The 23,546-nt window shown below is 41.7% G+C and overlaps 1 protein-coding gene across 1 annotated transcript; it reads left to right on the forward strand.

Moving 5' to 3' along the window:
- The first annotated feature begins 9,424 nt into the window (after window positions 1-9,424).
- LOC120405737 (integrin binding sialoprotein) lies at window positions 9,425-23,072 on the forward strand. Its single transcript, XM_039539465.1, has 7 exons — window positions 9,425-9,475; window positions 11,733-11,797; window positions 11,930-11,980; window positions 12,094-12,165; window positions 15,815-15,868; window positions 21,067-21,192; window positions 22,264-23,072. The coding sequence occupies exons 2-7, from the start codon at window positions 11,744-11,746 to the stop codon at window positions 22,828-22,830; spliced, it is 924 nt and encodes a 307-aa protein (XP_039395399.1). The 5' UTR covers window positions 9,425-9,475; window positions 11,733-11,743; the 3' UTR covers window positions 22,831-23,072.
- The last annotated feature ends 474 nt before the right edge of the window (window positions 23,073-23,546 follow it).

Consider the following 23,546-nt stretch of genomic DNA (forward strand, 5'->3'; position numbering starts at 1 on the left):
TGGCCTCTTGACCAAAATATGAACATAGATGCTAATCCAGCATGCTAGCTAAGTGCTTTGCTGGAGCATGGTGGAAATGTAGATGTTTACTTGTAGAAAAATTCTGACTCATATTTTGACACCAGAAATCTTTTCTTAGATTTTTTTTTAAAATGGGCTCCTTTATTTATATACAAAAATTGTTTCCCTCCATTATCCGAACATTCCCTGGCTCCAATTCAATTTAACCATAAAGTTAAGCATGTGCTAAAATGCTTTGCTGAATAGGTACCCCTGAGATGAGCTACCTGGGATGGTGAGGGGCTTTCAGGGCTAACCAATCCCCTCCACTACCACCACCAAACTACTTTTTAACAATGCTACTATTGCACATTTTTGTATTTGGGGAGCAGATTTCATACAAATCCAGTCTCAGATTTTTGCTTCTATGTGGGTTTGTTTTGTTTTTAAGTTAAAACTGGGAAACCCAATAAAAATTAATTAGACACAGTGCTCCCAAACTATTAGAAAGCCATATAATGTGGACTGAAATCTTATTAGCTTGATTGCCATTATCTGCCAAATATTTTTGCAGGAAGCTGTTTGCTTTTACATGTAAATTAATGGGCTAAGATATACTTTTTAAAAAGAATTAGGAATATGCAGTTCAGTCCCCAATTCAGCAAAACACCTAAACCTGTGCTCAATGTTAAGCATATTCCTAAGTGCTTTGTTGAATCAAGACCTTAGAGAGGGTTATTCTGCTAATCAATTCTTGGTAGAGAAAGGAAGAGGCAACATATTTATATGGCTTCTATCAATCTAATGCAGCATTTTATACTGTAAATAAGAAGACTAGAGGCCAAAAAGTGGGACTATGGACTTGTCTACACGATGCAGCAGTGCGCACTAGAAGGGTATGATTTCTAAAGCACATCAATACATTGTGCACTAACTGGTCCATGTAGACCCTGCCGACGCACACTAAAAGTGCATGATAATAGAGTACACTGCTATTTGTGCTGGCAGGGTCCATGTGGGCCAGTTCGCGTACAACATATTGGTGAGCTTTAGAATTCATACCCCTCTAGTGTGCATTGCGGAGCGCGGTGTAGGCAAGCCCTCAGTGGAGTAACTGCTGAACTGCAATGGGAAGATTGCTGCCTATCTACTCCTAGAAGATACTGTCAGAGTAGATTATGGAAGACCAGTTCCTTTAAGCCACCCTGATGGTGCTGAATGAGAAACGAATGATCTTGCTACACTATGTGCTGAGACCAATTATGTGGAAAATAAAAATTTGCCTCTGAGAATTTTCCATTTTTAACAAAGGGTGGGGAATGTTCAGATGTTCATACAGTTCTACCATCTGGAAACCACAGCAATAGCACATTGATTGCCACTCAGAGGCTAAGTGGCACATCTGTTGAACTAGTGTTTCATAAAAGGTGAAAAACTGCTGCTATGCCTGGCTTTTTCCCTACTTAAGTATGCTGAGCTGGCATCAGATAACAGGGTCTGCTTTTGATTTTGTGGGTTTTTCTGGCCTGAGGCTTCCATCAAAACCCAAAACAGCTCTAGCTCTGCCTTGTAATTAAAGTTGATTCAGTAGCACACTGGGTCTCCGCTAGGCTTTGAAATTCATACTTCATTAAGATGAATGGCTAAAGTTTACATATCTGTTAGTGCTACCATGACAGTCCACTTGGGAGCAGAGTGGGTATATATGCACTCGTTTACATGGTGAAAGCAATCTTGGACACCAGAATGACTAAGAAAGTTCATTTTTGAATAATAATGAACATTTAGATCTGGAGGAAAGGTTGTAACGTGGAGAAAGACCCAAAAGCTGACATTTTCAAAGGATTCTAAGCAAGTTAGGTGTCCAACTCCCATGAAATTTCAAGTTGGGTGCCGAACGTACTAGTTTAGGCTCCTCTGAAAATCCTGGTGTAAAGTCTCAAGAGTTTAGGTTTTGAGATGATGAAGAATAAATAAAATTTATTCTTCTCCTGGATACTAATACTATGATTTGAAGCCATATTATCAAATTGGGTCTCTGGTTTTGGGTGCCCAGTTTGACACACCCTGACCTTGACTTTCAGAGCTACCAAGTAACTGCAGTTCCCATTGACTTCAAATGGAGTTGGCCTCTAAGACACAGGCCCTAACTATCCTGCACTAAGGCCTGTTTTTATATCAGAAATAACTCATGCCAGTTTTCATAACTTGGTAACTTACACTCCTTCTATACATTAGTAATCATCACCAAGGAATTGATTCTTTAGTCCAAGTGTTGCCAAAATACACAATTTTACCAGTTTTGTGATATTTGCTGTGTTTCTTAAAGCTCCAGCTCCTAGAGTATGTGATTAGGTGACAATCTCAGTTTTCATTTAAAAAAACCTTCTAGTCCTTATGGTTCCAGAGAAAAGCTTGAAAACACGACCCAAGTCCTTAGAGACTCAAAACCCAGAAGGCAAATTACAAGAAACCAAAATTTATTATAAAAAAAACCCCTCATGATTTTTAAGCCAATCACATGATCTTCTGGGGCCTGATTCGTGTTTTGTAAATGCTTGGGGTTGCAATACTCTAGTCCTATAATTACTGTAGCAAAATTCCTACTAAAAATAAATGGAAGATTAGCCCGTTTCTCCGGGAATTTGCAAATCAACAGTTTAAAATGAAGTTGCCTCATTTAAAACCTTAAAGAGCTTTTCTCTTACCTTGTTAATTCAAACTTTGGCAGCTCCAATTTTTTCCTCATTGTCTACATTCCATTTAATTTTTTTCTTATTAATGCATCAAAGATTTCTTGCCTTTGGTGGAGTTGCTCTATGGTAGAATGTGTCCGTTTTTAAGGAATGAATTAACACTTTAAGTACCAAATGGAAACTGACCCATCTTTTGCACTACCAATTATGCAAAAATACTTGAGTCACAGCTAGAAGTTCAGTTCTATAATGAAATCAGTAACATTGACCCTTTCTGAGATTGCAAGGAAGATTATCTAGAATATCACTGGGGTTTCTTCTCTCAGTCAATCCCTTTCTCCTTGAAATGGGTTTAGATATCAGATAAAGTTCAGCCCCTTATTCAGGAGGATATTGGAATATCCCAAATTTCATTTTATAGTGTGGCCCCTTTTGATTCTTTAATACCACCTAACCATTCCAATCTTCACTAATTATCAGATCATTTGAAGACAATTTTTCCCTCAGTCTCCCCAGATGCTCTTTTAACAATATCCATGGAATTGTAATGACTGTACATACTTAGGAGGTTTACTGACACTTACTTTAAAACCCATTCAATTTTGCTTCATGATTAAACTACAACAACATGGCAATATTCTGTGCTCGTACTGGCCAGGTCACTTCTGCTTAGTTTTTCACTATTTTGTCAAAAAACATAAATAGGAAAAACAAATCACAATGTAACCAATTTCCCTGCAATTCATTAACATCAAATATTTACAAGCCTTCCAATCCTTGTCTGATAATTTGCTATAATTGATTATAAAGGGTTTTTTTTAAATGTAGGCATACTTTGAATATTCTTTTTCCAGAAAATAAGGAGTTAAAATTAAAACTACTAAGATGTTTTCTTGATGTTCTAAGATTTCATAAGCTGTCCTTGGAAAGGAACTGAAAAGCTTAGTCTTTAGTCTCTGATCCAAAGTCCCTTTCACCTTCTTGCTTCAGACTGGTACAGAGCATGCTCATGGGACCTGGTTTATACAAGAACCCCTTAACCGTATAGGCAAAAAAATCTGGAAAAGCAGGTAAAATATTCCATAGAAAGTTAAAGTAATGTAAGAGCTACAACAATAATCACACTGGCATTTCAAGAGATAGTAAAAATATAGGGGAAAAGTTTAGCAAGACAATGACTCTTAAGGAATGATAGATTAACAGGGTAGTATAATTGCTTCTTTCAAAAGGCACCTAAAAGAGTCACGCTAACTACTCCGTAGCGGGGTGGACCCCTGTTCCTGCCCTGAAGGGTTAGAAACAGCCCAGGAGAGGGCTGAGGCTGGGAAGGAAAGCCTGGGCTGATTAGGGAAGGTAGGCTCAGCTGTGGCCATGCCCCAATCAGGTCCAGCTGGCCCCTATAAGAGGCAGTGAGCCAGAGGCCCAGTCAGTCTCTCTCTGTTTGTAGAGGGAGATGGGCCTGGCTGCAGGGAGCTAGACACAAAGTACCTGAGTGGAGCAGCGCTGGGGAGCTCCAGCCTGCAAAGCCGCAGGCTGTGGCCTAGCATTGGGCTAAAAGGTACTGGGGGTTGCAGGGGGCAGCCCAGGGGTAGGCCAAGGCAGCAGGTCCAAACCCCTTTGCCTATGATGAGTGGCTGATACTGCAGTCTGCCCCAGGGAATGGGGGCTAGACAATGACTGGCAGTAGCCATTACTGAGGCGAGGTGGGGATAGAGGGGAGACCCTAAGACTGAGGGGTTACTGCCAGGGGGCAGCACCCCAGGTAAAAGAGCACCAGGATCCAGGGAGGGCCACGGGGGCCAGAGGACAGGCAGATCACTGGCCTGCAGAGGGCGCTCCTGGCTGGGAAAAGAGCTAATTCCCTAAGAGACCAGCAGGAGGCGCTGCAGGGGTGAGTCTGCACAAGTACATACTCCCATAGGTTTTCTGTGGGAGTTGGATGTCCAACTCCTTTAGGCACCTTTGTAAATTTCAACCAAAATGTTCAGGGCACCTTAACTCACCTAACAGACTCAGGACAATACCACCAGCACCAGCAACCTTGTTGCAGGAATGTTCCTACCCAAAATAAACAAAACCAAACTTTAGCTTCCTAATTTCCAACCCAGGTGTTTACAACGTAGCCCAAGGGAAACAGACCGTACTGAGGAATTTTAAGTGACATAATCTAGGTTTTCCTGTCAGAAGGAGCTTTCCAGTTTGCCATGAATTCAGAACATTTAATTCTTTTCTTTGGCTCTTTTTCATTAGGTGGCATTCACGCTGGTGTTTGCTTTGCTGGCTTGGAGAGTATCCATCGCAGTGTCATCACCGTGGCGTCTACACTAGTACTCCCACTCTGTACCTAGTTATCCAGAGGCTTATATGCAGTGCTAGCTTCCTCACGGCTATCACAACTGAAATAAAAATAAATAAGAGTTACAGGCAGTAGCTAGTGCATTATGTTTTCAAAGTGCGGCAGGGCAAAAGTTGGAATTAGAGAAGGTCCTGATCTAACCCCCCAGATCTGAGCACAGTTTGGGTTCAAGTCTGAGAAACAGGCAGCTGTTCAAATTGATCCTTACTGTAGATGAATTGGTTTACCCCTCTCAGTGTGGCCAGCTCTGCCAAGTAGTTCCTGAGATGTCTAGTTCCTTTATCAGTGTTCTAGGGCTGGGGATGTCTGTGGCCATATGAAAAATGGCCTAGTTACCCAAATTGCTATATTTCACTGATGATTATAAGTGTTTTCAGTGGCAGATCACGCAGCTCTTTCCTACTCATGGCCCCTGCTCTCAACTGGGCATCTATCTAACCTGTCTGGAAGCAAATGTGAAGCACAAAGGAGACTGCATGATGGAGTTGAACTTCTATGTCAGCAAGAGATGAGGGGCCTGTCTGCCCTACCCCAGCTTGGAACAAAGATGCATTCTTTGGCTAGATTGGGTCTTGGAGCACCTTTGGCCCAATCACAGAGAGCGAGGAAAGGAATGAAAGGGGAAAAATGAGGGAGGCAGGGAATGGAAAAGAAGGCTGGGGAAAGAGAGTGTGGGAAAGTAGAAAGGGAGAGAGACAGCAACAGAGGAGAAGAAGCCTGATTCAAAGCCCATTGCAATCAGTGGGAGCCCTCCCACTGACTTCAGTAAGCTTTGGATCAGGCCCAGATAAAGAAGGGAGTTCTAGGGTATAACTATATTGCAGCGTTAGCAAAACTCATCTTAGCAGATGCTGGGTTTGCTAACCGAGGACTTGAGCATCTACACTACTGACATACCCAGAGAGTCAGAGTTTAAGGCCAGAAGGGACCACCCGATCATCTAGTCTGACCTCCTGCCTATCTCAGGCCACCATCAGCACCCAGCACCTGCACACTAATGGAACAACTGAAATTAAACCAAAGTATTACAGCTCATAGCAGACTAGACCATTATGTGCCACAGACAGAGAACAGGAGGGACCCAGGTGCAACAGACCTCCACAATGGCAGGGAAATTATTAAATGACATATACCCAGTTAATTCTGCCACATGCTGCAGAGGAAGGTGAACAACCCCCAAGGTCAGTGCCAGTGTGACCTGGGAAAAATTCCTTCCTGACCCCACATGTGGTGATCAGTTAGACCCTGAGCATGGGAGCAAGAACCAGCCAACCAAGCACCTGAGAGAGGGGAGACTTGATGCCACCTCAGAGCCCAGGCTTTCCCCATCCAATGTCCAGTCTCTAGCTGTGGCCCCCAGGATGCTTCAGAAAAAGGAGATTAAAAAACACAAGAAGAATACATTGTGTGGGGGGGAAATCCCTTCCTGACCCCTGCAGGAGGCCAGCTGAAACCTGAAGCATGAGCTTAGGAACATAAGAAAAACCAGAAGTGAGCCCCCCGAACTGTTGAGCACCTTACCATCACAAGCAGCCCCATTATACAATTGCATTTAACAATTTATCCAGAAGGGAGGGGTGAAGGGACATCTAACAGAGACAGGAGTGGGTTAACTAGAGGGAAGAACGAGGGGATTAGAAACAAATATATACTACCTGGACTTCAGATCTGATCCAGAATGGCAATTCCTATGAAACCTCAAATCTGAAAGCCTTTACTCTCAAATTAATGGGCGTGGCAGGTGCTCAGCACCTCGCAGGATTTCACCCCAAGGGTATGTTTACACTGCAGCTGGGCGGTGTGATTCCCAGAGAGGGCAGGCAGACAAAATAGCAGTGTGAACATTGCACTAGCCTGAGCTGCCACATCCACACGGCTATTTTTAAGACACTATTTCAAACAGAGCTAGCACAAGTCTGTCTGCCCACTCTGGGCATCACTCCTGCCAGCCCCAGGGTGGACACACCAACAAAGAGAAAATGCCAACAGGAAAAGAAAGTCAGAAAATAAAAGACCCAAAATAAAGAAATATATTTTGCGGAGATAAAAAAGAGAATGGATTTAGAGGGCAAAAACTTTGAAGTCTCAAAGACGTATTAAAGAAACAGTTTGAAGAGAAACTGGTGTTGAAAAAGATTTAGAAAAAGGGAAGGATAAAGAAAGAAAGAAAAAATTAAAAAGAAAAGAAGCCAGATCATCAGCTGATATGAATTAGTGGAGTTCCATTGAAGACAATGGAGAGATGCTAATTTACACCAGTCCTGGATTTAGCCCAAGGGGTGAAGGAAAACCACCAGCCCCCTTTGCCTTACTCAAAAAAATCCCCCTACCATCCACCAAGAAATAAAGGGTTTAATTTTTAAAATTGGTATTTATGATTATTTAAATGAATGTGACTTTCACCTGAATAAGGCCCTAATGAGCAAACAAAAGCACATCCACACCCACACTTTGAGCACATATAACATACATCCCCATTGTCTTAGATAACTAATATCAGACACACCTAGGGATGGGCCAGACAATTCATTCTATATCAGATGTCCATTTCAAATATTGCTAGTCTACTTTGCCCAGGGTAATGGGCACATTTCAAGCCCCAACATCCACAAAAAGTATAAAATCAGCTCTGCCCTGGAGAATTAGGGATAACAAACATACCTATAATTGCCTCCCCTTGTCAGCATCTTAACTTCCTGAGAGAAAAAGATCTGTCTTAATTATTCAGTTAGTAAAACCCCGTCCTTCAAGCAATGTCAGCTAGTCCTTCCTGCCACTTGATTCCAGTCTGAGTTCAGCCCATTGTTCAAGGATTTCCTCTCTCTTTGGTGGTGTGCAATACCCTCCTGACTGCAGATACCTGACCCCTCTAATTCCCCTAAAAGTCACCCAATAGGACTGCACTGCATCCCTAATACATGACTGAATGCTACCCTGTACATATAGTTACACTCTCATTCTTTGCCTCTTTGTCCTTCCTGGTATCAATAATAACCACCAGGTTTAGCTCCTCACAACCTATTATAGAATCCAGCCCTCCATATTTTGCTACTGAAGCCTTGGCACTAAAGCAGATTAATGTACCCCCTTTTCCAGATACCTCAACTCACACAGTGTGACCACCACATTGGGATATCAGCATCTGTTAGGGCAGTCAGCTTCTAAGTGCTCCTCACTGTTCATTGTAAGATTAGCCTTCACTCAGAGACAAGCCAACATTCATGCCGACGCACTGAAGTGCTTCATGAGTGTAAAATCCAGCCTGGACAGTGCTTTGACGGAAGACCACCAACGAACACTTAGGGGCTGTTGGAAGTGGTGCTAGTAATTCAGTAGGTGGTCATTTACCCTCTGAGTCAGTAATGAACCAATGCCCTAGCATGGTGTTAAGGGACACCGCTGCAGTAGGTGGCATCTTTCAGATGAGCCATAAAACTAAGGTCCTGACCACTTGTGGTCATAGATCTGAAGGCATTTCTTCAAGGATAGGGTTGTTAACTCTGGTGTCCTGACCAAATTCGAACTTGAATAGCTACATTCTGCCTGTTTAGCTTTTCCCCTGTACTTTCAATTGCACATGCTGTTCTTCACATTAGGTTCTAAACAGTTGTTTAGCTTTGCAGTACGCCATTAAACAATTGCCACGTTTCACCCGAGAAGTGACTGCTTTTCAGTAGTGGATCTAGGGATCTCTGTGTATAGTTTGTAAAGTGCTTTGGGATTCTTTGAATTGAAAAACTCTATGTACATTGTATGGGTTCCAATGATTATTAATGGTAACATTTTTCTTCCTTTCTTTCTATAAAACAGTAAAATGGGCCAGGTTCTCCAAAGGTGTAAAGTAGCAGAACTGTGGTGAGCATCTGGCTTCATATAATAGATATGCTGTGTTTAATTCATATTCATGAGCTATACCAGCTCAAATGACACTATGGACCTAATAGTCCTCTTACACTAGCCATAAACCAGATTGATACTGGTGTTAAGTGAGAAGAGAATCAGGACTGTTGTGTTTCCACTTCTTTTGTATATAACATTTTCCAAAAAAGAAAGAGAAAAAGCCCTTAAAACAGAATTCCCAATATTTGTTTTAATTTATATCCAGAACATTATTATACATCTCAGCATCCAGACCCTTCATCTTACACAAGACCTTTAATTAAATGAAACTATACAACCCTCTTGGCACTAGAACAGAGCTTTATGTTTATAAACTGAATCTGTGTCTAGAAAAATGTTGAAACTGGGGGGGTTTATGGTGAGAGTCCACTTGCTGACATCACACAAGCAAGGCGATGATTGGCTACTGGAGGGTAAAAAGAGAGTTTATATTCCAGTAGGATGACAGTGAGCAAGCAAAACTATTAAATCTGTGTCCACTGACTTCTTTTAACTAGCCTGTATACTTCAGGACTGCAAACCGGTAAGATTTCTTATGTTTAGTTTCTTTACATGTTGTATAAATTGAAACCAACTTTTTCCACCTGTTTTTCTAATCTGTTGATTCTCTATTTCTAACTGGATTGCAAAATTCTGCTTTGTATACTTTGTAAAGAAGGTATGAATTTACAGCATGATTGTTGTGATACAGCTGAATGAAAAGGTAACTAAGTTATGCCCTACCTAATTATAACTTGTCAACCACTCCAATATGAGACAGAAAATGTGAAAAAATAAAAATTTCATAAGTGAAATATAATCAAACCCCTACTGAACACCCTAAGAAAACAATTTTTTCTGACTCTTTTCTGACCTATGTTTAATACAGCATAGGGGGAAATTTGCAGAATGGAAGAAACAGATTTTCCCACAGCTTAAAAAAATTAATACAATTTCTCTTGTTACAAACTTTAGAAATGATCCCAAAAGCAGAGTTTTTAGGTGTTATATTATGGACAGGTGTAATTTGCAAGTTTGGGACCAGATCCTTAGTTGGTATAAATCAACATAACTCCACTGGAGTCTACAGAGCTACACTGATATACATCTGACTCCTTATGTCTCAGTGTCTTAATGAAAGAAGCAGTTGTGCAAGTTATGGATATTTTTGCTTTCAGAATCTGTGTTTATTACCACTTCCAAAGAGAAATCTGTAATTCAGTGAAGAACCACGACAACCACATTAGAACCAAAATCAGACCACTGCAAGTTCTGAAATGTCATGAACTACAGTGCAGTTGCACCCACTTGCACAATGTCTGAATTTGGTTCCTAGTGTTTAGATCTCTCCGATTTACTTTTACTGGGGAGGCGGGTGGGTAGGAGTAGGAGTCTGGTAAGATTCCTCATTACCTTAGCACTAAAAGGCAATTTCCCACCAGCTCTCAGAGCCGTCCCAGGTTTAGAGGACTTGAAGAGAAAATTGAATGAGAACTAGAGATGTGTTTCCTGGTCCTGTTCTATAGACAAAGGAAGAAGATACTTCTTCACTTCAAGACATAATTGGGTGGACTTGACAGGGCTGAAGAGGTAGTAGACCTGCTAGACACTTATCTCAAAGACAGTGGATAACGGAGTCAGCTGTTCCTCAGAAACCCTATAGCAGGCCACTATTTCCCCCTGGAGACAACTAAAAGTTAAGTGAATGATGTCCAGAGCCTGTCAAAGTCCTGAGGTCTCAAGCAAGTTTGAGGAAAGGTGCAATAGACCATTATTCAGATCAGGTGATTTAGGGGTCTAAATATCATACAAATATCAGGCGCTCTAAACATAAATATTATGTAAGCCCACATTGTGACCTCTACTCTCATTGCTAATCAGCTGATTACCAGGGTTAGAGCAGCTGATTACGTGGAAGGGAGACCTATGAGGAAAACCCACGTTTGGCAGCCGTAATCATGGTGACGTTAGTATTCTTACTATAGCGAAACCTCAGCTTGAAGTTAGGAAAATGGTGATACAGGAAGTGCCTTCAAACATAAAAATTTACTTGAGATCATAAAAGTTTCCTTTCAGAAGGATGGAGGAATTAACCCCAAGGAACTGGCCAAATTCCAGGGTGGGTAATTACATGCTACCAATCTAAATATTTCCTCCTGGAATTTCAACATTCTTGACTTCCTGCACTCAAGAGTTACTTAGTGTTACTGTGGTCTCTTGACTAATGTGTTGAATAATACAGAAAGTGACTCATTAATATTTTCATGAATTAATGTGACAAGCTTGATCTGCATAATGTCACCCTATGAATTATTCACGAGGATACAGACAACCAGTTTGTGAAAATGAGTGCAATTCCCAGAGGTTTTGTGAATTCTTATATGAAGGATTATTTGGCCAAGAACTCAAACTAGATGTACATTATTCATTGTAATTGCTCGCTATTCGTCACTCTCTAGTCTCCTGTTTTAAAAATCGAGTTGTCCAGTCAGGGAGCAGAAACATTGCCATGTGACTTAGAAGCCCAGTCATGCAATGCAAACGAAGGACTAGTTCACAAAGAAAAAAACTGATTAAACATTGTTCACAAACTATTTGGTGAGTACTTGCAAATGGCAACTATAGTCACCGATCAGGACTTGTTAATGAATGATCCATGAACACGTGTCTGTCTAAATGTCACTGGGGTATTTCTGGATGAAAATACTGCATAAGTCATTAGCCCAGGAGCTCCCTTGCTGTGCTGATGTTTCATAAATGTGAAGTAAATATACTAACATTACCGTTCTTGTTACTTCCAGAAAATACAACAATGAGGACTGCACTTATCTTTATCTGCCTTTTGGGAATAGCCTGTGCTTTCTCAGTAAGTGGCTTCAACAACTGACTAACAATTCTAGATCATTGATGAGGCACTAGAATACCACTTGCCAGTGACTTTGCCTTGCTGCTGTTTTTAAGTAGGAGACCCAGTCATTAACATGACCTTTTCCAACAGGCAAAAAGCTTCTATAGAAGAGCGAAATCAGATGACTCGGAAGAAAACGCGGTATGATATCAGCCTTGCTGGATTATTTTAGTGTATTAGAATTACGCTCACTTGTTTCTTAAGCTCCAATCCCTGAAACCAAAATTGATTTAGTTTTTTTACTTTTTTGCTAGGTTTTCAAGAACAGACATCGATATTATTTTTACAGATATGCCTATGCGTATCCACCACAGAGAAGATTTCAGGTAAATGCAGCTTTTTAAAAGGAGTTGGCTCCTTAACAGTTATACACATTGCCGGTTGCATTATGATCCATACACTTAAAACAATTAAATACCTATTGGACAAAAATGATGGCCAATTCCAGATCATTTAAAGTTATTTGGAACAATTCACATATATTTGAACTCAGTTTTGGCATAAGCAGGAATAATTCCATCAACATTACCTGAAAGCAGTGGAGTTAAACTCATTTGTACCAGGAATGAATTTGGCCTGGGATGTTCCAAAGACAATTAGGGATGCTAATTTATTCTTATTCAGATGGTTGAACCTAATCTGCTTCAAGATTCTGCAGATCTCTTAAATTCTCTTTTAGGTGTGTGAAATTTTTTCTCTATAGTTTTAAATGGAGAAAATGAACCATTCATATTGATTTATATATATAACTGATTCAGTTTTACAAACAAAAGCCTGTGGGTGAAATCCTTACCTCATGCAACTCAATGGCAAAAATCCCCTGGACTTCAATGGGACCAAGATTTCATTCCAAATGTTTCTCTAGCCAAAACAAAATGAAACCTCCAAAAGCTGAACTGGCACAAGTGTGGGTCCTATGGGGGATGCAGGGTGGGGTGGGCGGCAGATTCTCAGTTGGTTTAAATATTGTAGCTCAATGGAGCTGCAGCAATGCACAACAGCTGATGATCTGGCCTTCTGGGTGCTGTACATGTACTGAGCCTGATTCTGATCCATTTGTAGTGGTGTAAATTAGGATTAACTCCACTGAAGTCAGCAAATTTATACTAGTGTAAGTCTGGGGTAAGTAAAAGGAAAATCAGGCCCGTTATATCCATTTTTTCAGCCATGCTAATTTATGCCCAGGTCCGGCCTTTAGTGTTTTGCTGCCAGAGCAAAAAAATATTTTTGGCACCCCCCAAATGGCCGAGTTTAAAACAAAAAAACAAAACAAAAAACTCCCCAAATGGCTGGGTCAACCAGCCAAGCAGCAGCAACAACAGGAACAAAAAGAGAGACAAGCAATGTGGCACCCCTGTAAGCTGCCATCCAGAGCCTCTACCCTGGCTGCCCACCCCTCGGGCTGGCTCCGCTTATGCGCAGTTGACTATGGGGTTGGCTGACATTCAGCAATAGTCAGATGTGGGAATGCCCCAGGCGCACCTCCTTCTCTCCGGGAACATCCCCCAACGTGACCCCTGAGCTGGGGGCTGCTGCAGGTAACAGAGGAGAGCCAGTGAATTCCCCAGGAATTCTCCACAGTATCTTTACCGCCTTTTATGCTGTCAAAGCCTGTGGAAAGGAGCTGGAAGGCAGTCATGAAAAGGGCCTGGTGCCCAGTCGCCCCCATTGTAACACTTTTGACCAGATTTACAAAGAAGAGCTCAGCACCCCAATAAGTCGAGATCTTTGGAACATCTCGCCCACAAGGTTCATGTTCCAAAGACATTTGGTGCGACTCAGAGTGGCACTGACACAAAACATGTCATTTAAAAGAGACTCACTGTTATAGAAGATAAAATAATTACACACATTTTAAAGCAGTAAACAAAGGCCTGTCCAGAACTGTGGCCAGTATAGCCGTATGGATTGCATCCTGCCCGGCAGTGCTGCCGAGAATATGACATCATTTACCTCAGTATGGCCTCTGGAAATGGCACCGATTGGCATGGCTCAAGGTTACAGGAAAGCAGGATATGTAATTGCATAATGCATCACACAGCAAAGGAGACTCCACTGGCAGAAGTAATTTTGCTTATAACTGAAAAAAATAGGAGAAAATAGGAAAAATGGCAGAATTTACTATAAGCTTTTTTAAAAAACAATCCCCCAGCAGTTTGAAATTATTTTTCATGGACTCAAAATCTGTCTCTTTTGACTGGCAGAGGCACAGTCATAGATTTCCTCTGAAGCTAAAAATGGTCTTGCTTCTGAAAATGATGTCCCAGCAGCACAGTGGTTTGGCGTGTCCCTCTGGTACAAATATATTTTTGTGCGGGCCCCTCTCTAGCTCTCACTCAGAATGTCAGAGGACGGTCCTGTGAACTCATCTCTTATCTAGTCCCCAGTTATGCTGAACACAAATGTCAATGTACAGAAGTTACAAGCTCCAAGGCCAAAAATGCTTGTGGGCTTCCTGGATTTCCCTACATCCTCACCTCCAGAAATATTAGTCACAATAAAGCCCTGTATGCAGAGCTAATGCTTTGGTTCCCAGATAATATTAGTAGAAATGTTTGCTGCCTTTATAAGAATTCTTAAGATATCCAGTCAAAACATTACTTACACCTGGGGTGAAAAATTGAATGATGCGAAACCACATCTATTTCAAAGCACATCCGTTCTATCCAGAAATTGATGTTTACATACCTATCTCATGGAGGGCTGCGAGTCTAAATTAGTTAAGGCCAGATTCTGGTACCCTTTCTGCCTGCCTAGTAACAACGGTCATAAATCAATGTAATGGCTGAGCAGCGCTTTGAAAGTGTTACGTGCTGTGTCAGTAACTGGCTGAACCAGGGTGGAAAAGCACAGTGTAGCACTGAATGGTGGCAGGGGAAAGGGAAGATTCTGTCCCCCTATAGCTTATTGTCCAAGGCCTCTATTCTTTTCCATGAATCTCTGTGGTTACTGGGAGAGTCTGATGGTACACCTCTACCTCGATAGAACGCTGTCCTTGGGAGCCAAAAAATCTTACCGCGTTATAGGTGAAACCGTGTTATACTGAACTTCCTTTGATCCACCGGAGTGTGCAGCCCTGCCTCCCTGGAGCACTGCTTTACCGCATTATATCCAAACTCGTGTTATATCGGGGTAGCAGTATATATAACAGAGGATAAGTTGTTGGAGAGGCAAGATATTTGGCAGAAGATTTTCTGTAGACAGAAGCAGATTTACAGTGAAAATGAGAGGTGAAGCACACAGAGCAGCAATGGAGCTTTTCAGTCCAGTGAGTGAGATGGCTTAATGGGCTACACACCACGTTTGAAATGTTTAGTCTCTCAGGAGGACAGATTCAATCAGCTGTAGGCCAGTTTGATCCTGCCCTCCATCCTCAATATACATAATCTGAGTCCCACAAAATTTTCAGACAAGACTTTAAAAATCTGTCTATTGAGTGTGGAATTTGAAGGACCTATTGATGCCTTTTGAAAGGCTCAGGGCTTATCAGTGCACAGAATCATTGTGCAGCAGTGGTGTGCTGGCTGGCGGCTGTGCTCCCCCCCCCGAAGGTCACTCTGGTTCAGTAGGATGCATGCATGTAATTGGTGCTTTGTGATGAAAGGCATTGTCCACATCAGCCATTTTTGGTACAACATGCTCCCCTGAGAAGCTGGTGGAATAATCAGTATAACTGTGGCATACACACACACACACCTCTCAAGGTTCCACTGACATGACAAACCCTTCTCCACCTGACTCTCCACCACTGCCTGCATCACAAGTTTCATGTTCACCATCATAAGGTCACCAGAATCCTTTAACTGTCTGTCTAACCTTGTAGATACCTTTTTTTTTTAGATCAATTATCCATGTAGAATCTTTTCAGTGCTTTATATGCAATCCTTAGAAACACAAACACACACACTTCCCCCCCCCCCACCAGTTTTCTGCAAGCACAGGAAAGGAAATGCTCACAATTTTCCCTCTGTTTAGGGCAGTGACTCAGAAGAAGAAGACAGCTCGGAGGAGGAGGAAGAAGAAGAAGGGGTACGTAACTTGCATGGCCATTGTCAAAATAAACCAAGTAGCACCAAAAAATCAAACATAAAATGGGGATTTTTGTATAGTCTGGACTCTGCGAATGATCATGGTCAGGATTGTTAACTACCCACAGGTTTCCATTCTGGACTGCTGCTATGTTTTTTAAGCCCTGAGTCATTTTTTTTTAAGGTGGGTGGTGGGAGGACTAATCTTTGAGACACAGTCCAGGCTTTCTGATTCCAAAGGTTTAGAAATGGGCAGGGCTTGATAAAATTACCAAAACAGACTTGCTTCAGGCCTATTAAGATGAAATGCTAATAATGTTCAGCACTTTGATAGTGCCCTTCATCTAAGAACCTCTTTAAAACAGCACTTTATAAACAACATTGTGAGACAGGTACGTATTGTTACCAGCTTTTTTACAGCTGGGTAAACTGAGGCACTAGCCGTGGAAAGTCCTGCTTAACGATTAGACCATAGAACTAGGTTTTCTACATTTAGATCAAGAGAATTATGGAACTAAACTCTTCTTTCCTTAGAGAGTCTGTGGGCCAGATCCTCAGTTGATGTAAATTTGCAGAGCTCCATTGACAGTAATGTAATGTTGTTGATTCAAACTAACTGAGGATTTGGCCATACCTCCAGTTCCTTTGGCTGTATGTGTTTGTGTGGGACAGTATGTATAGCCGCATGCAATCTTCTGTACTGTTCTTGGGTTTGGTGATTCACCAGTCCTTATTTTACCAACACAGAAGTTGTTCTCCCTGTTGGCACACCACAGAATTCTGCAACCTAATCCTTAAGGGAACAAAGTGACCCAGAAACAAGAGTGGCCCCGGGGTTAACTCATAAAACAAACCCATCAACACAGAAAAGGGAACACTGACTAGAGAGAGTACTTCCATCACATAACCATGCGGTGTATTTGCAGTACTAGGAGTTAAGCATCCTCTCCTATTACTATTTACTTTCTAGATTGTGTTGGCTCCTTCAAAACTGATATAATCTCTTGCGTAAACATGTAATTTGGTGTAATACTATTTCTGGAAATGCATATTTTGATCTGGACAGGCAGTAATAGCTTCTTTGCCACCATTATGGTCTCTTGGGTCAATGTGTGCTTAGAGACTACTGTATTTATAACACTGAATTTTTGGCCTGAATGACTGTTATGGCTTACAAAGATGCCATTATATATATTGTGCTTACCTGGCTTTCCACACACTTATACATCAACCACTGGTGTTAATTATACAGGTATCCAGGGAAAGGAATATATTACACTTCTAAATCTACATACTGAAAATAATCATGCAATTTTATTTGCAAATACTTAGGGTTAAATCCTGGGGCATGCTACATGGATGCATAATACCCAAAGGCAGTTGAAAAATCTATATGTCAGCTTCACGGGAGAAAATAATTATTTGACAGCTTTGTGCATAGAGATTCTGCAACCTATGTGCTGTGGAGATCTCTGCAGCTCAGCACAGGGGAAATGGGGGAAGCGTAAGCAAGACAGGGCACCAGTGTTTCCATACAAAGCACAAATCTATAGGATTGAAACCCCACAAGCAGGAGAACAAACAGTGGCCCTTACCCCCCCACTCACCTCCATAGCATGTATTAGTAGCTGTGGCCCAGATATCCTGACTTGTTGAGTCTGAGTTCATTCCTCAGTCCTGTGGGGCTTTCTTTGCTCTGTTTCCATTCATTTGGCTTTTCGTGCTCATAGTCAGCAAACCAGGATTCTAAACAGAGTAACTCATTTGAAATTTATTCCCCAATTGGTATCTTTGTTGGCAGGGAAGACGAAACCGGAACTGTGATGGCGAATAAATTGCCCTATCAGTTTGAGAGGAAAGAGGAAAATATATTTCAAAATACCTCTCCTTGTGGAGGAGCACAAATAGCTTAAACATTTATAGACTAGCACCGCTAAGATTTTCCAAAATGAGGACTGATTTTTGGGGTGCCTAACATGAGAGGTTTTAAAGGGGCCTGATTTTCAGAACATGTGGAGCACCCGCCCCTTGAAAGTCTCTCAAGTTGAACACCCACAAACTGAGACACCCAGAACCATTAATCTGTATTGAAAATGTAAGCCTATATTTAGAGATGAGTCTTATCTGGAAAGGGCTTCAGCATGATCTCTGTTCGGGTGGGCACAATGTTAATTATGGGTGCATTGCCATCGACATCAGGTAGGTGAGCATTTAATCTCTAACTTTGAGTTTACAGTTATCCACAAAATGGTTTCCACAAAAATAGAGGCCACATTTTAAAAGGCAGGGCATTACCATGTATATTGTGTCTGTATTCATCTGTAGGCATAATGCTGTCATATAAAAACAATTCTTTTATTATCTACCTGCCAAGACTAGAGTCAGGTTTCTGCCTTTCCTTTGGGAAGTGTTGATGACATGCAGACAACCTGGAGCAGAGCCAGAATCTGCATGCTGAAACTGTTTAGGTGTTGGTGATATAAACAACTCTGGCAGGAGAAACCCAGAGCCCTGAAAGCATAGAACCAGGTCCTGGCTGGTTTTAAAAAAAACCACAACAAAAAATAACCCTTTAACTTCTCTTTTAAAGTGCTTTTACTTGTAATTCTTAAATCTCCTTATGAATTTTGTTTACATGACTTGAGGTTTCGGATAGTAATTTCTGAAGTGAACCAAAGTGGCTTGAAGAAACATTGACTTTATTCTCTATTGTTTTTTAAAAAGTGGTTTCCAGGCTAAGACAATTCTGTGGCATGCTTTAGCCTTGAAGGCACTGGAGAGAAAGATAATTTATAATGAAAAGGCAGAACCTCAGCAATGGCTATATAAATAGCATAACTACAATAATTATTTTATTGGGCCTATGACAACCTCTGATTCCTATCCACACAGACAACCACATCATGCAATTGGGTGGCTCTTGCAACAGAGTGGAAAATAACAAGTTTTAACTGGCACTAAATTAACCCAAGATTTAAGGTTCACCTTCCTTGATTCCTCTTTAGATACTGAGCAGCGTGTGTTGAAGGTGATCACATTAGACTGTTCCTCTCTTTAGTATTGTACTACTGGTCATATAAACAAGGCAGTCCTCAGAAGATAGGGGGGAAATCTATGAAATTCTTACAGATTCTAACATTAATAATTGGCTGTGTGCAAAAATAAGAAAGAAAAATCAAGCCAGGCTTGCCAGAGGAACAAGAGGAATTACTAAAACTAGGGTGACCAGATGTCCTGATTTTATAGGGACAGTCCCGATAGTTGGGGCTTTGTGTTATATAGGTGCCTGTTAACCCCCACCCCCTGTCCTGATTTTTCATACTTGCTGTCTGGTCATGCTAACTAAAAGAACCAGCACAAGCACCATGTATCTATCTATGATTTAAGAAATAGGTTTCTCTCTTCCCCAATGTCAGCCTTGAGAACAGGTGAAGCTAGCCATCCATAGCCTCACAAGTCAAATGTCCCTCCCATTCAACTGAGCACTAAAGCTATCCACCCAGCTCTTCAGTCCACTTCCCGCAGAAGCCAGGGACTTCACTTCCACCCCAAGGATAGGCTCCCTCACCAGACCTTTCATATTTTTTTTCCTCCACAGCCCTCTTGGTAGCCAGAATAGATCAATACACAGCTGTTTTACAGTAATGTGTTAGAGATAGAAAACAAACCTCAGAAGTCAGTCTGGCAGAAGTGGGCCCCCTATATCACTTTTATTTGTTCATTACAATTTTTCACTCTTCCCTCTCTGCTGCTTTGTCATTGTCTTTGTCTCTATATTTTTTCACTCTTGCCAACAATCTGATCCACTTTGCACTTTATTTCTTCAGTGGTGTTTTTTCATCTGCTCACTTTTCCAGAGATACTCCAAAGCAGAAAGCAAACTCATTAATGTCTCTAACGTTCAAACCCACTATGTTTGAGTGCATTTGAAGTTAGGCAAAACAAGTTCACTCATCCCTACTTCAAAGCTTAATTTGGTTCTTTCAAATGACATACTTTGTTAAACAAGAAACAAAAACAAAAACATTCAGCTTCAGTCACTGACATGTAATTACAAAGGAAGGATGGGACTAGTTTGGTTTTCACTGAAGCCTCAAAACAAAAAAAACAGGGAAAATACAAAACCCAAAGTAGTCCCAGTTTTCTGAGCAGAGTTAACAGTTCTTTGGGATGTTGTGTGATTGTGAACAGGATTTTAGTGGCCAGTTAGAGGATCACTATATTAAGATATGGTCTACACTGTGAAAAAACCTCAGCTCTAAAAACATAAAACGAGAAGTGGTCCCAATTGTCCATTGGTCAAGTAGCATATTTAAATTCACACAAACCCAGAGTCTTACTTGAACTGCTCATTATGTAATTACAATTACTACATGCACTACAGCTGTAACTGCTTGTACATTAGGGTTGCAAGTGCATGTGCTTTTTAGCACATGCAACTAACTGCATACATGCAGATTTAACAGTTTAGCCATAGGGCTTACATTTTACCATAGAGACAGGAGTGCTGGATCAATTTTTCTAGTGGTGGTGCTGAGAGCCATTGAACCAAACAGTAAACCCTGTATATAATGAAAACCACTTCAAGCCAAGGGGTGTGGCAGCACCCCCAGCACCCCTAGTCCAGCACTAAGCCTAGAGGTACAAAATTTCACATGCAACTGTGACTACTAAATGGCTACTTGTGCGTTATATGTGCACAATACTAATGTATATAAATAATCATGGTAGCTGAACACACCAGCTCAGGCTTCTTCTAGAAAAAATGTGCCCCTAAAGGTGAAATTATTAAAGCAGCCTCTACACCTCATCACTAAATTTGTGCTTGTAATTTTGTTCACACAATCATTTCCTCCTGCAGATAATGGGATTTTCATGCAGGCTGTTTGTTTAGATTTGCAGATGACCATGCACACTCAAGTTTGAGGCAGCCTTTGAAAACAGAGCTCTAAAATTATTTGTTCTTGAACTCCACAGCCAAAACACACATTCAGGAGTCTTTGTTTTCCCTGCAAGGATGAGCACTGCAAGCTCCTAAGAAAAAGTGCTTTCCTTCAATATTTAAGGCAGACAGAGCAAGGACAGAAGGGAAAAACAATTCCCTCTATTGAAATGTTTACTGCTCACGTGATGAGATTATTTTTATATCTCTGTCAAAACTAAAACAGCCTCTGTGACCAGTGTCATGTAATACCTCAGCAGGAGCAGTCCAACGAAGGAAACAATGGAGAGAATGGAGGTGAAGAATCTACTACAGAGGCTCCCACTGGAAAGAAGGCTGTAGGCAAGAAAGACCTTGGTAAAGGAGAAACCAAAATCCCTAAGGTAATATTTGCAGCCCTCCACTAAGCTTATAAATACAATGAAGCCAGTACAAAAGGCTGTCTCTCCCTCCCCCCCACAAACCCAATAGACTGGCCCAAGGAATCCCAAAATACATTGAGCTTGAATCTCAGCTCACCCATTTTACACCGGTGTAACTCAATGGACTCCTGATTTACGCTGGAGAACAGGCCCACTAAATACAGTTCAGCTCCTTTATTAGATGGTTCCCATTGTTAAACCCCAGTTTGTGACCTAACCATTAGTGGTGTTTATGTTTCCAAGAGCTCCTATTGGCCTAGACCAGGTAAGGTCCCTCGCTATAGTAGGCACCGTACAAAACACATATATGGTGACAGCTTACAATCTGAAGGCAGGCTTTACTGTGCCTTAATGTCTTTCTGTTCCCAAAGCAGGGGGAAATACCAGTGCTATAAAATACAGTATGTATTCAATGCTTCTTGGTCTGGAGCACATTCAGCTTTTTGGTATGGGCTTAGGAGCCAGTGGAGGATATGCCTAGCTATATCTGCTGGGAGGTAAACATCCTGAAAGGAGTCGCTGTCTGCATCCATGTATTACCAGCTCCTTAGCTCGTGTAAGAGTCAACGTGTGCCTTTCAGACAGGCACAGTGCCTTTTGCATGTTCCCAATTGCACTGAGAGTAATTTTGTCTTTCCCATTTTGAAAGCTCTGTCATATTGCTGCCCAGTGGGCCAGCCAGCTTAATAGTCATTGTGGGTGGGTATGAATAGAGAGCCATACCTCTGCTTACTTCCCAGCCATTTCCCCCTAGAGTGGGGGAAGCTTTTGGAATGCAGTCCTTGAACCACCCCCACCCCCAAATGACTGAGTTGCAACTGTGACAACCCCTTCCATGGGCCATGCAAGAAGCCGGGAGGGAATCCTTCCTCCCTCCTACCCGTGTGTGGTCCATTAGGGGAAGACACACCTTGCCTGAAGTTCTCAGAGCTCAGGGTCTGGCCCCACGTTAAAAGTTTTCGAATGACTGTATCTGTCCCTTGTATATTTATCCCTTTGTAAATTTGAACTATTTTGCCATATGTGACACAGGCGCAAGACTGCCAAGGTCCCGAGAATGCTGAAACGGGTGAAAGCTCTAAAAAGGTTGGGGGAGGCAAAGCTCCTGGAAAAGGTGGGAAGAGCGAAGGCTCTGAAGGTGAAGAAGACAGCGATGAAAACGAGGAGGAGGAAAATGAAGAAGAGGAGGAGGAAACTGAAAAAGTGGATGAGAACGGCAACGGCGGCAATGGCACGAGCACCAATGGTACGGACACAGAGAATGGGAATGGCGGCAATGGAGAGGCTGAAGAGGAGGAGGAAGAGAATGAAAGTGAAGCCACGACCATCGTCATCACCACCCTGGCAGATGACACCACGCCTACTGAGGATCAGGGCGTTTATGACACCACCACCCCTGGGGATCTGTGGGGTTCTGAAAATGGAGAAACCACCTCCACGGGCTATGAAAATGGCTATGAAAGCCAAACAGATTATAACGACGGCAGGGAGAATGGGTATCCCCGAGGGGACAGCTACAGAACGTATGAGGATGAATATGGCTACTACAAGGGGCATGGGTATGATGTATATGGCCATGATTACTATTACAATCAATGAACAGCAGGACCATGATTGATTTTGTTAATGCTAATACTGTACTCTGCATGGCAATTGTTTTCAACGTTCTCAGGAAGGTGCAGCAAAATGTAACATGATGCCTGTAAGAAAAGGGGAGGGGGGAACCCATCTTTAATGAGTGGCATTACTGCTAACTACTAAAATGTGCTCTTTGTTAAAGACATGCTTTTGGACATTATATACGCTCCTGGGGTTTGTAGATTTTTAATCCTGGTGCTGAGGAATATTGTGTGTCAGGTGGAATTATCCAATGAGTTTTGTTGTATACTATATATTTGCAGTGTGTCTATCCATTGTTTATATTAAAGTCAAAATGAATTTTAAAGCAACCAAAATGACCAACATGTTGTAATGAAGAAGAAATGACTTTTAAATTATCTGCCCAATACCATGTCACTTGCTAGTTTTCCACTAAAGGCATCAAATGCTCAGCTGGTGTAAATCAGCATAGCTGCACTGGAGACAAAGGAGCTACATCGGTTTTTACCAGGATCTGCCTCGCTGTGTTTTGAGACTGACTTATTCCTATCTCGCCCCATGCCAAATGCACACAAAACACACTGGCAAGAGGAAGTGATTGATTCAAAATAGAAAAACATCTCTAGACTAACCTCAGAATAATTGAAGGGCCCTCTTTTAGGGAATACTTTATCAACAGATTCACAGTTGTCCTGCTGGCATTATAAGAAGATATG

This window comes from Mauremys reevesii, linkage group 5 (assembly GCF_016161935.1).
Source record: "Mauremys reevesii isolate NIE-2019 linkage group 5, ASM1616193v1, whole genome shotgun sequence".
NCBI lineage: Eukaryota > Metazoa > Chordata > Testudines > Geoemydidae > Mauremys > Mauremys reevesii.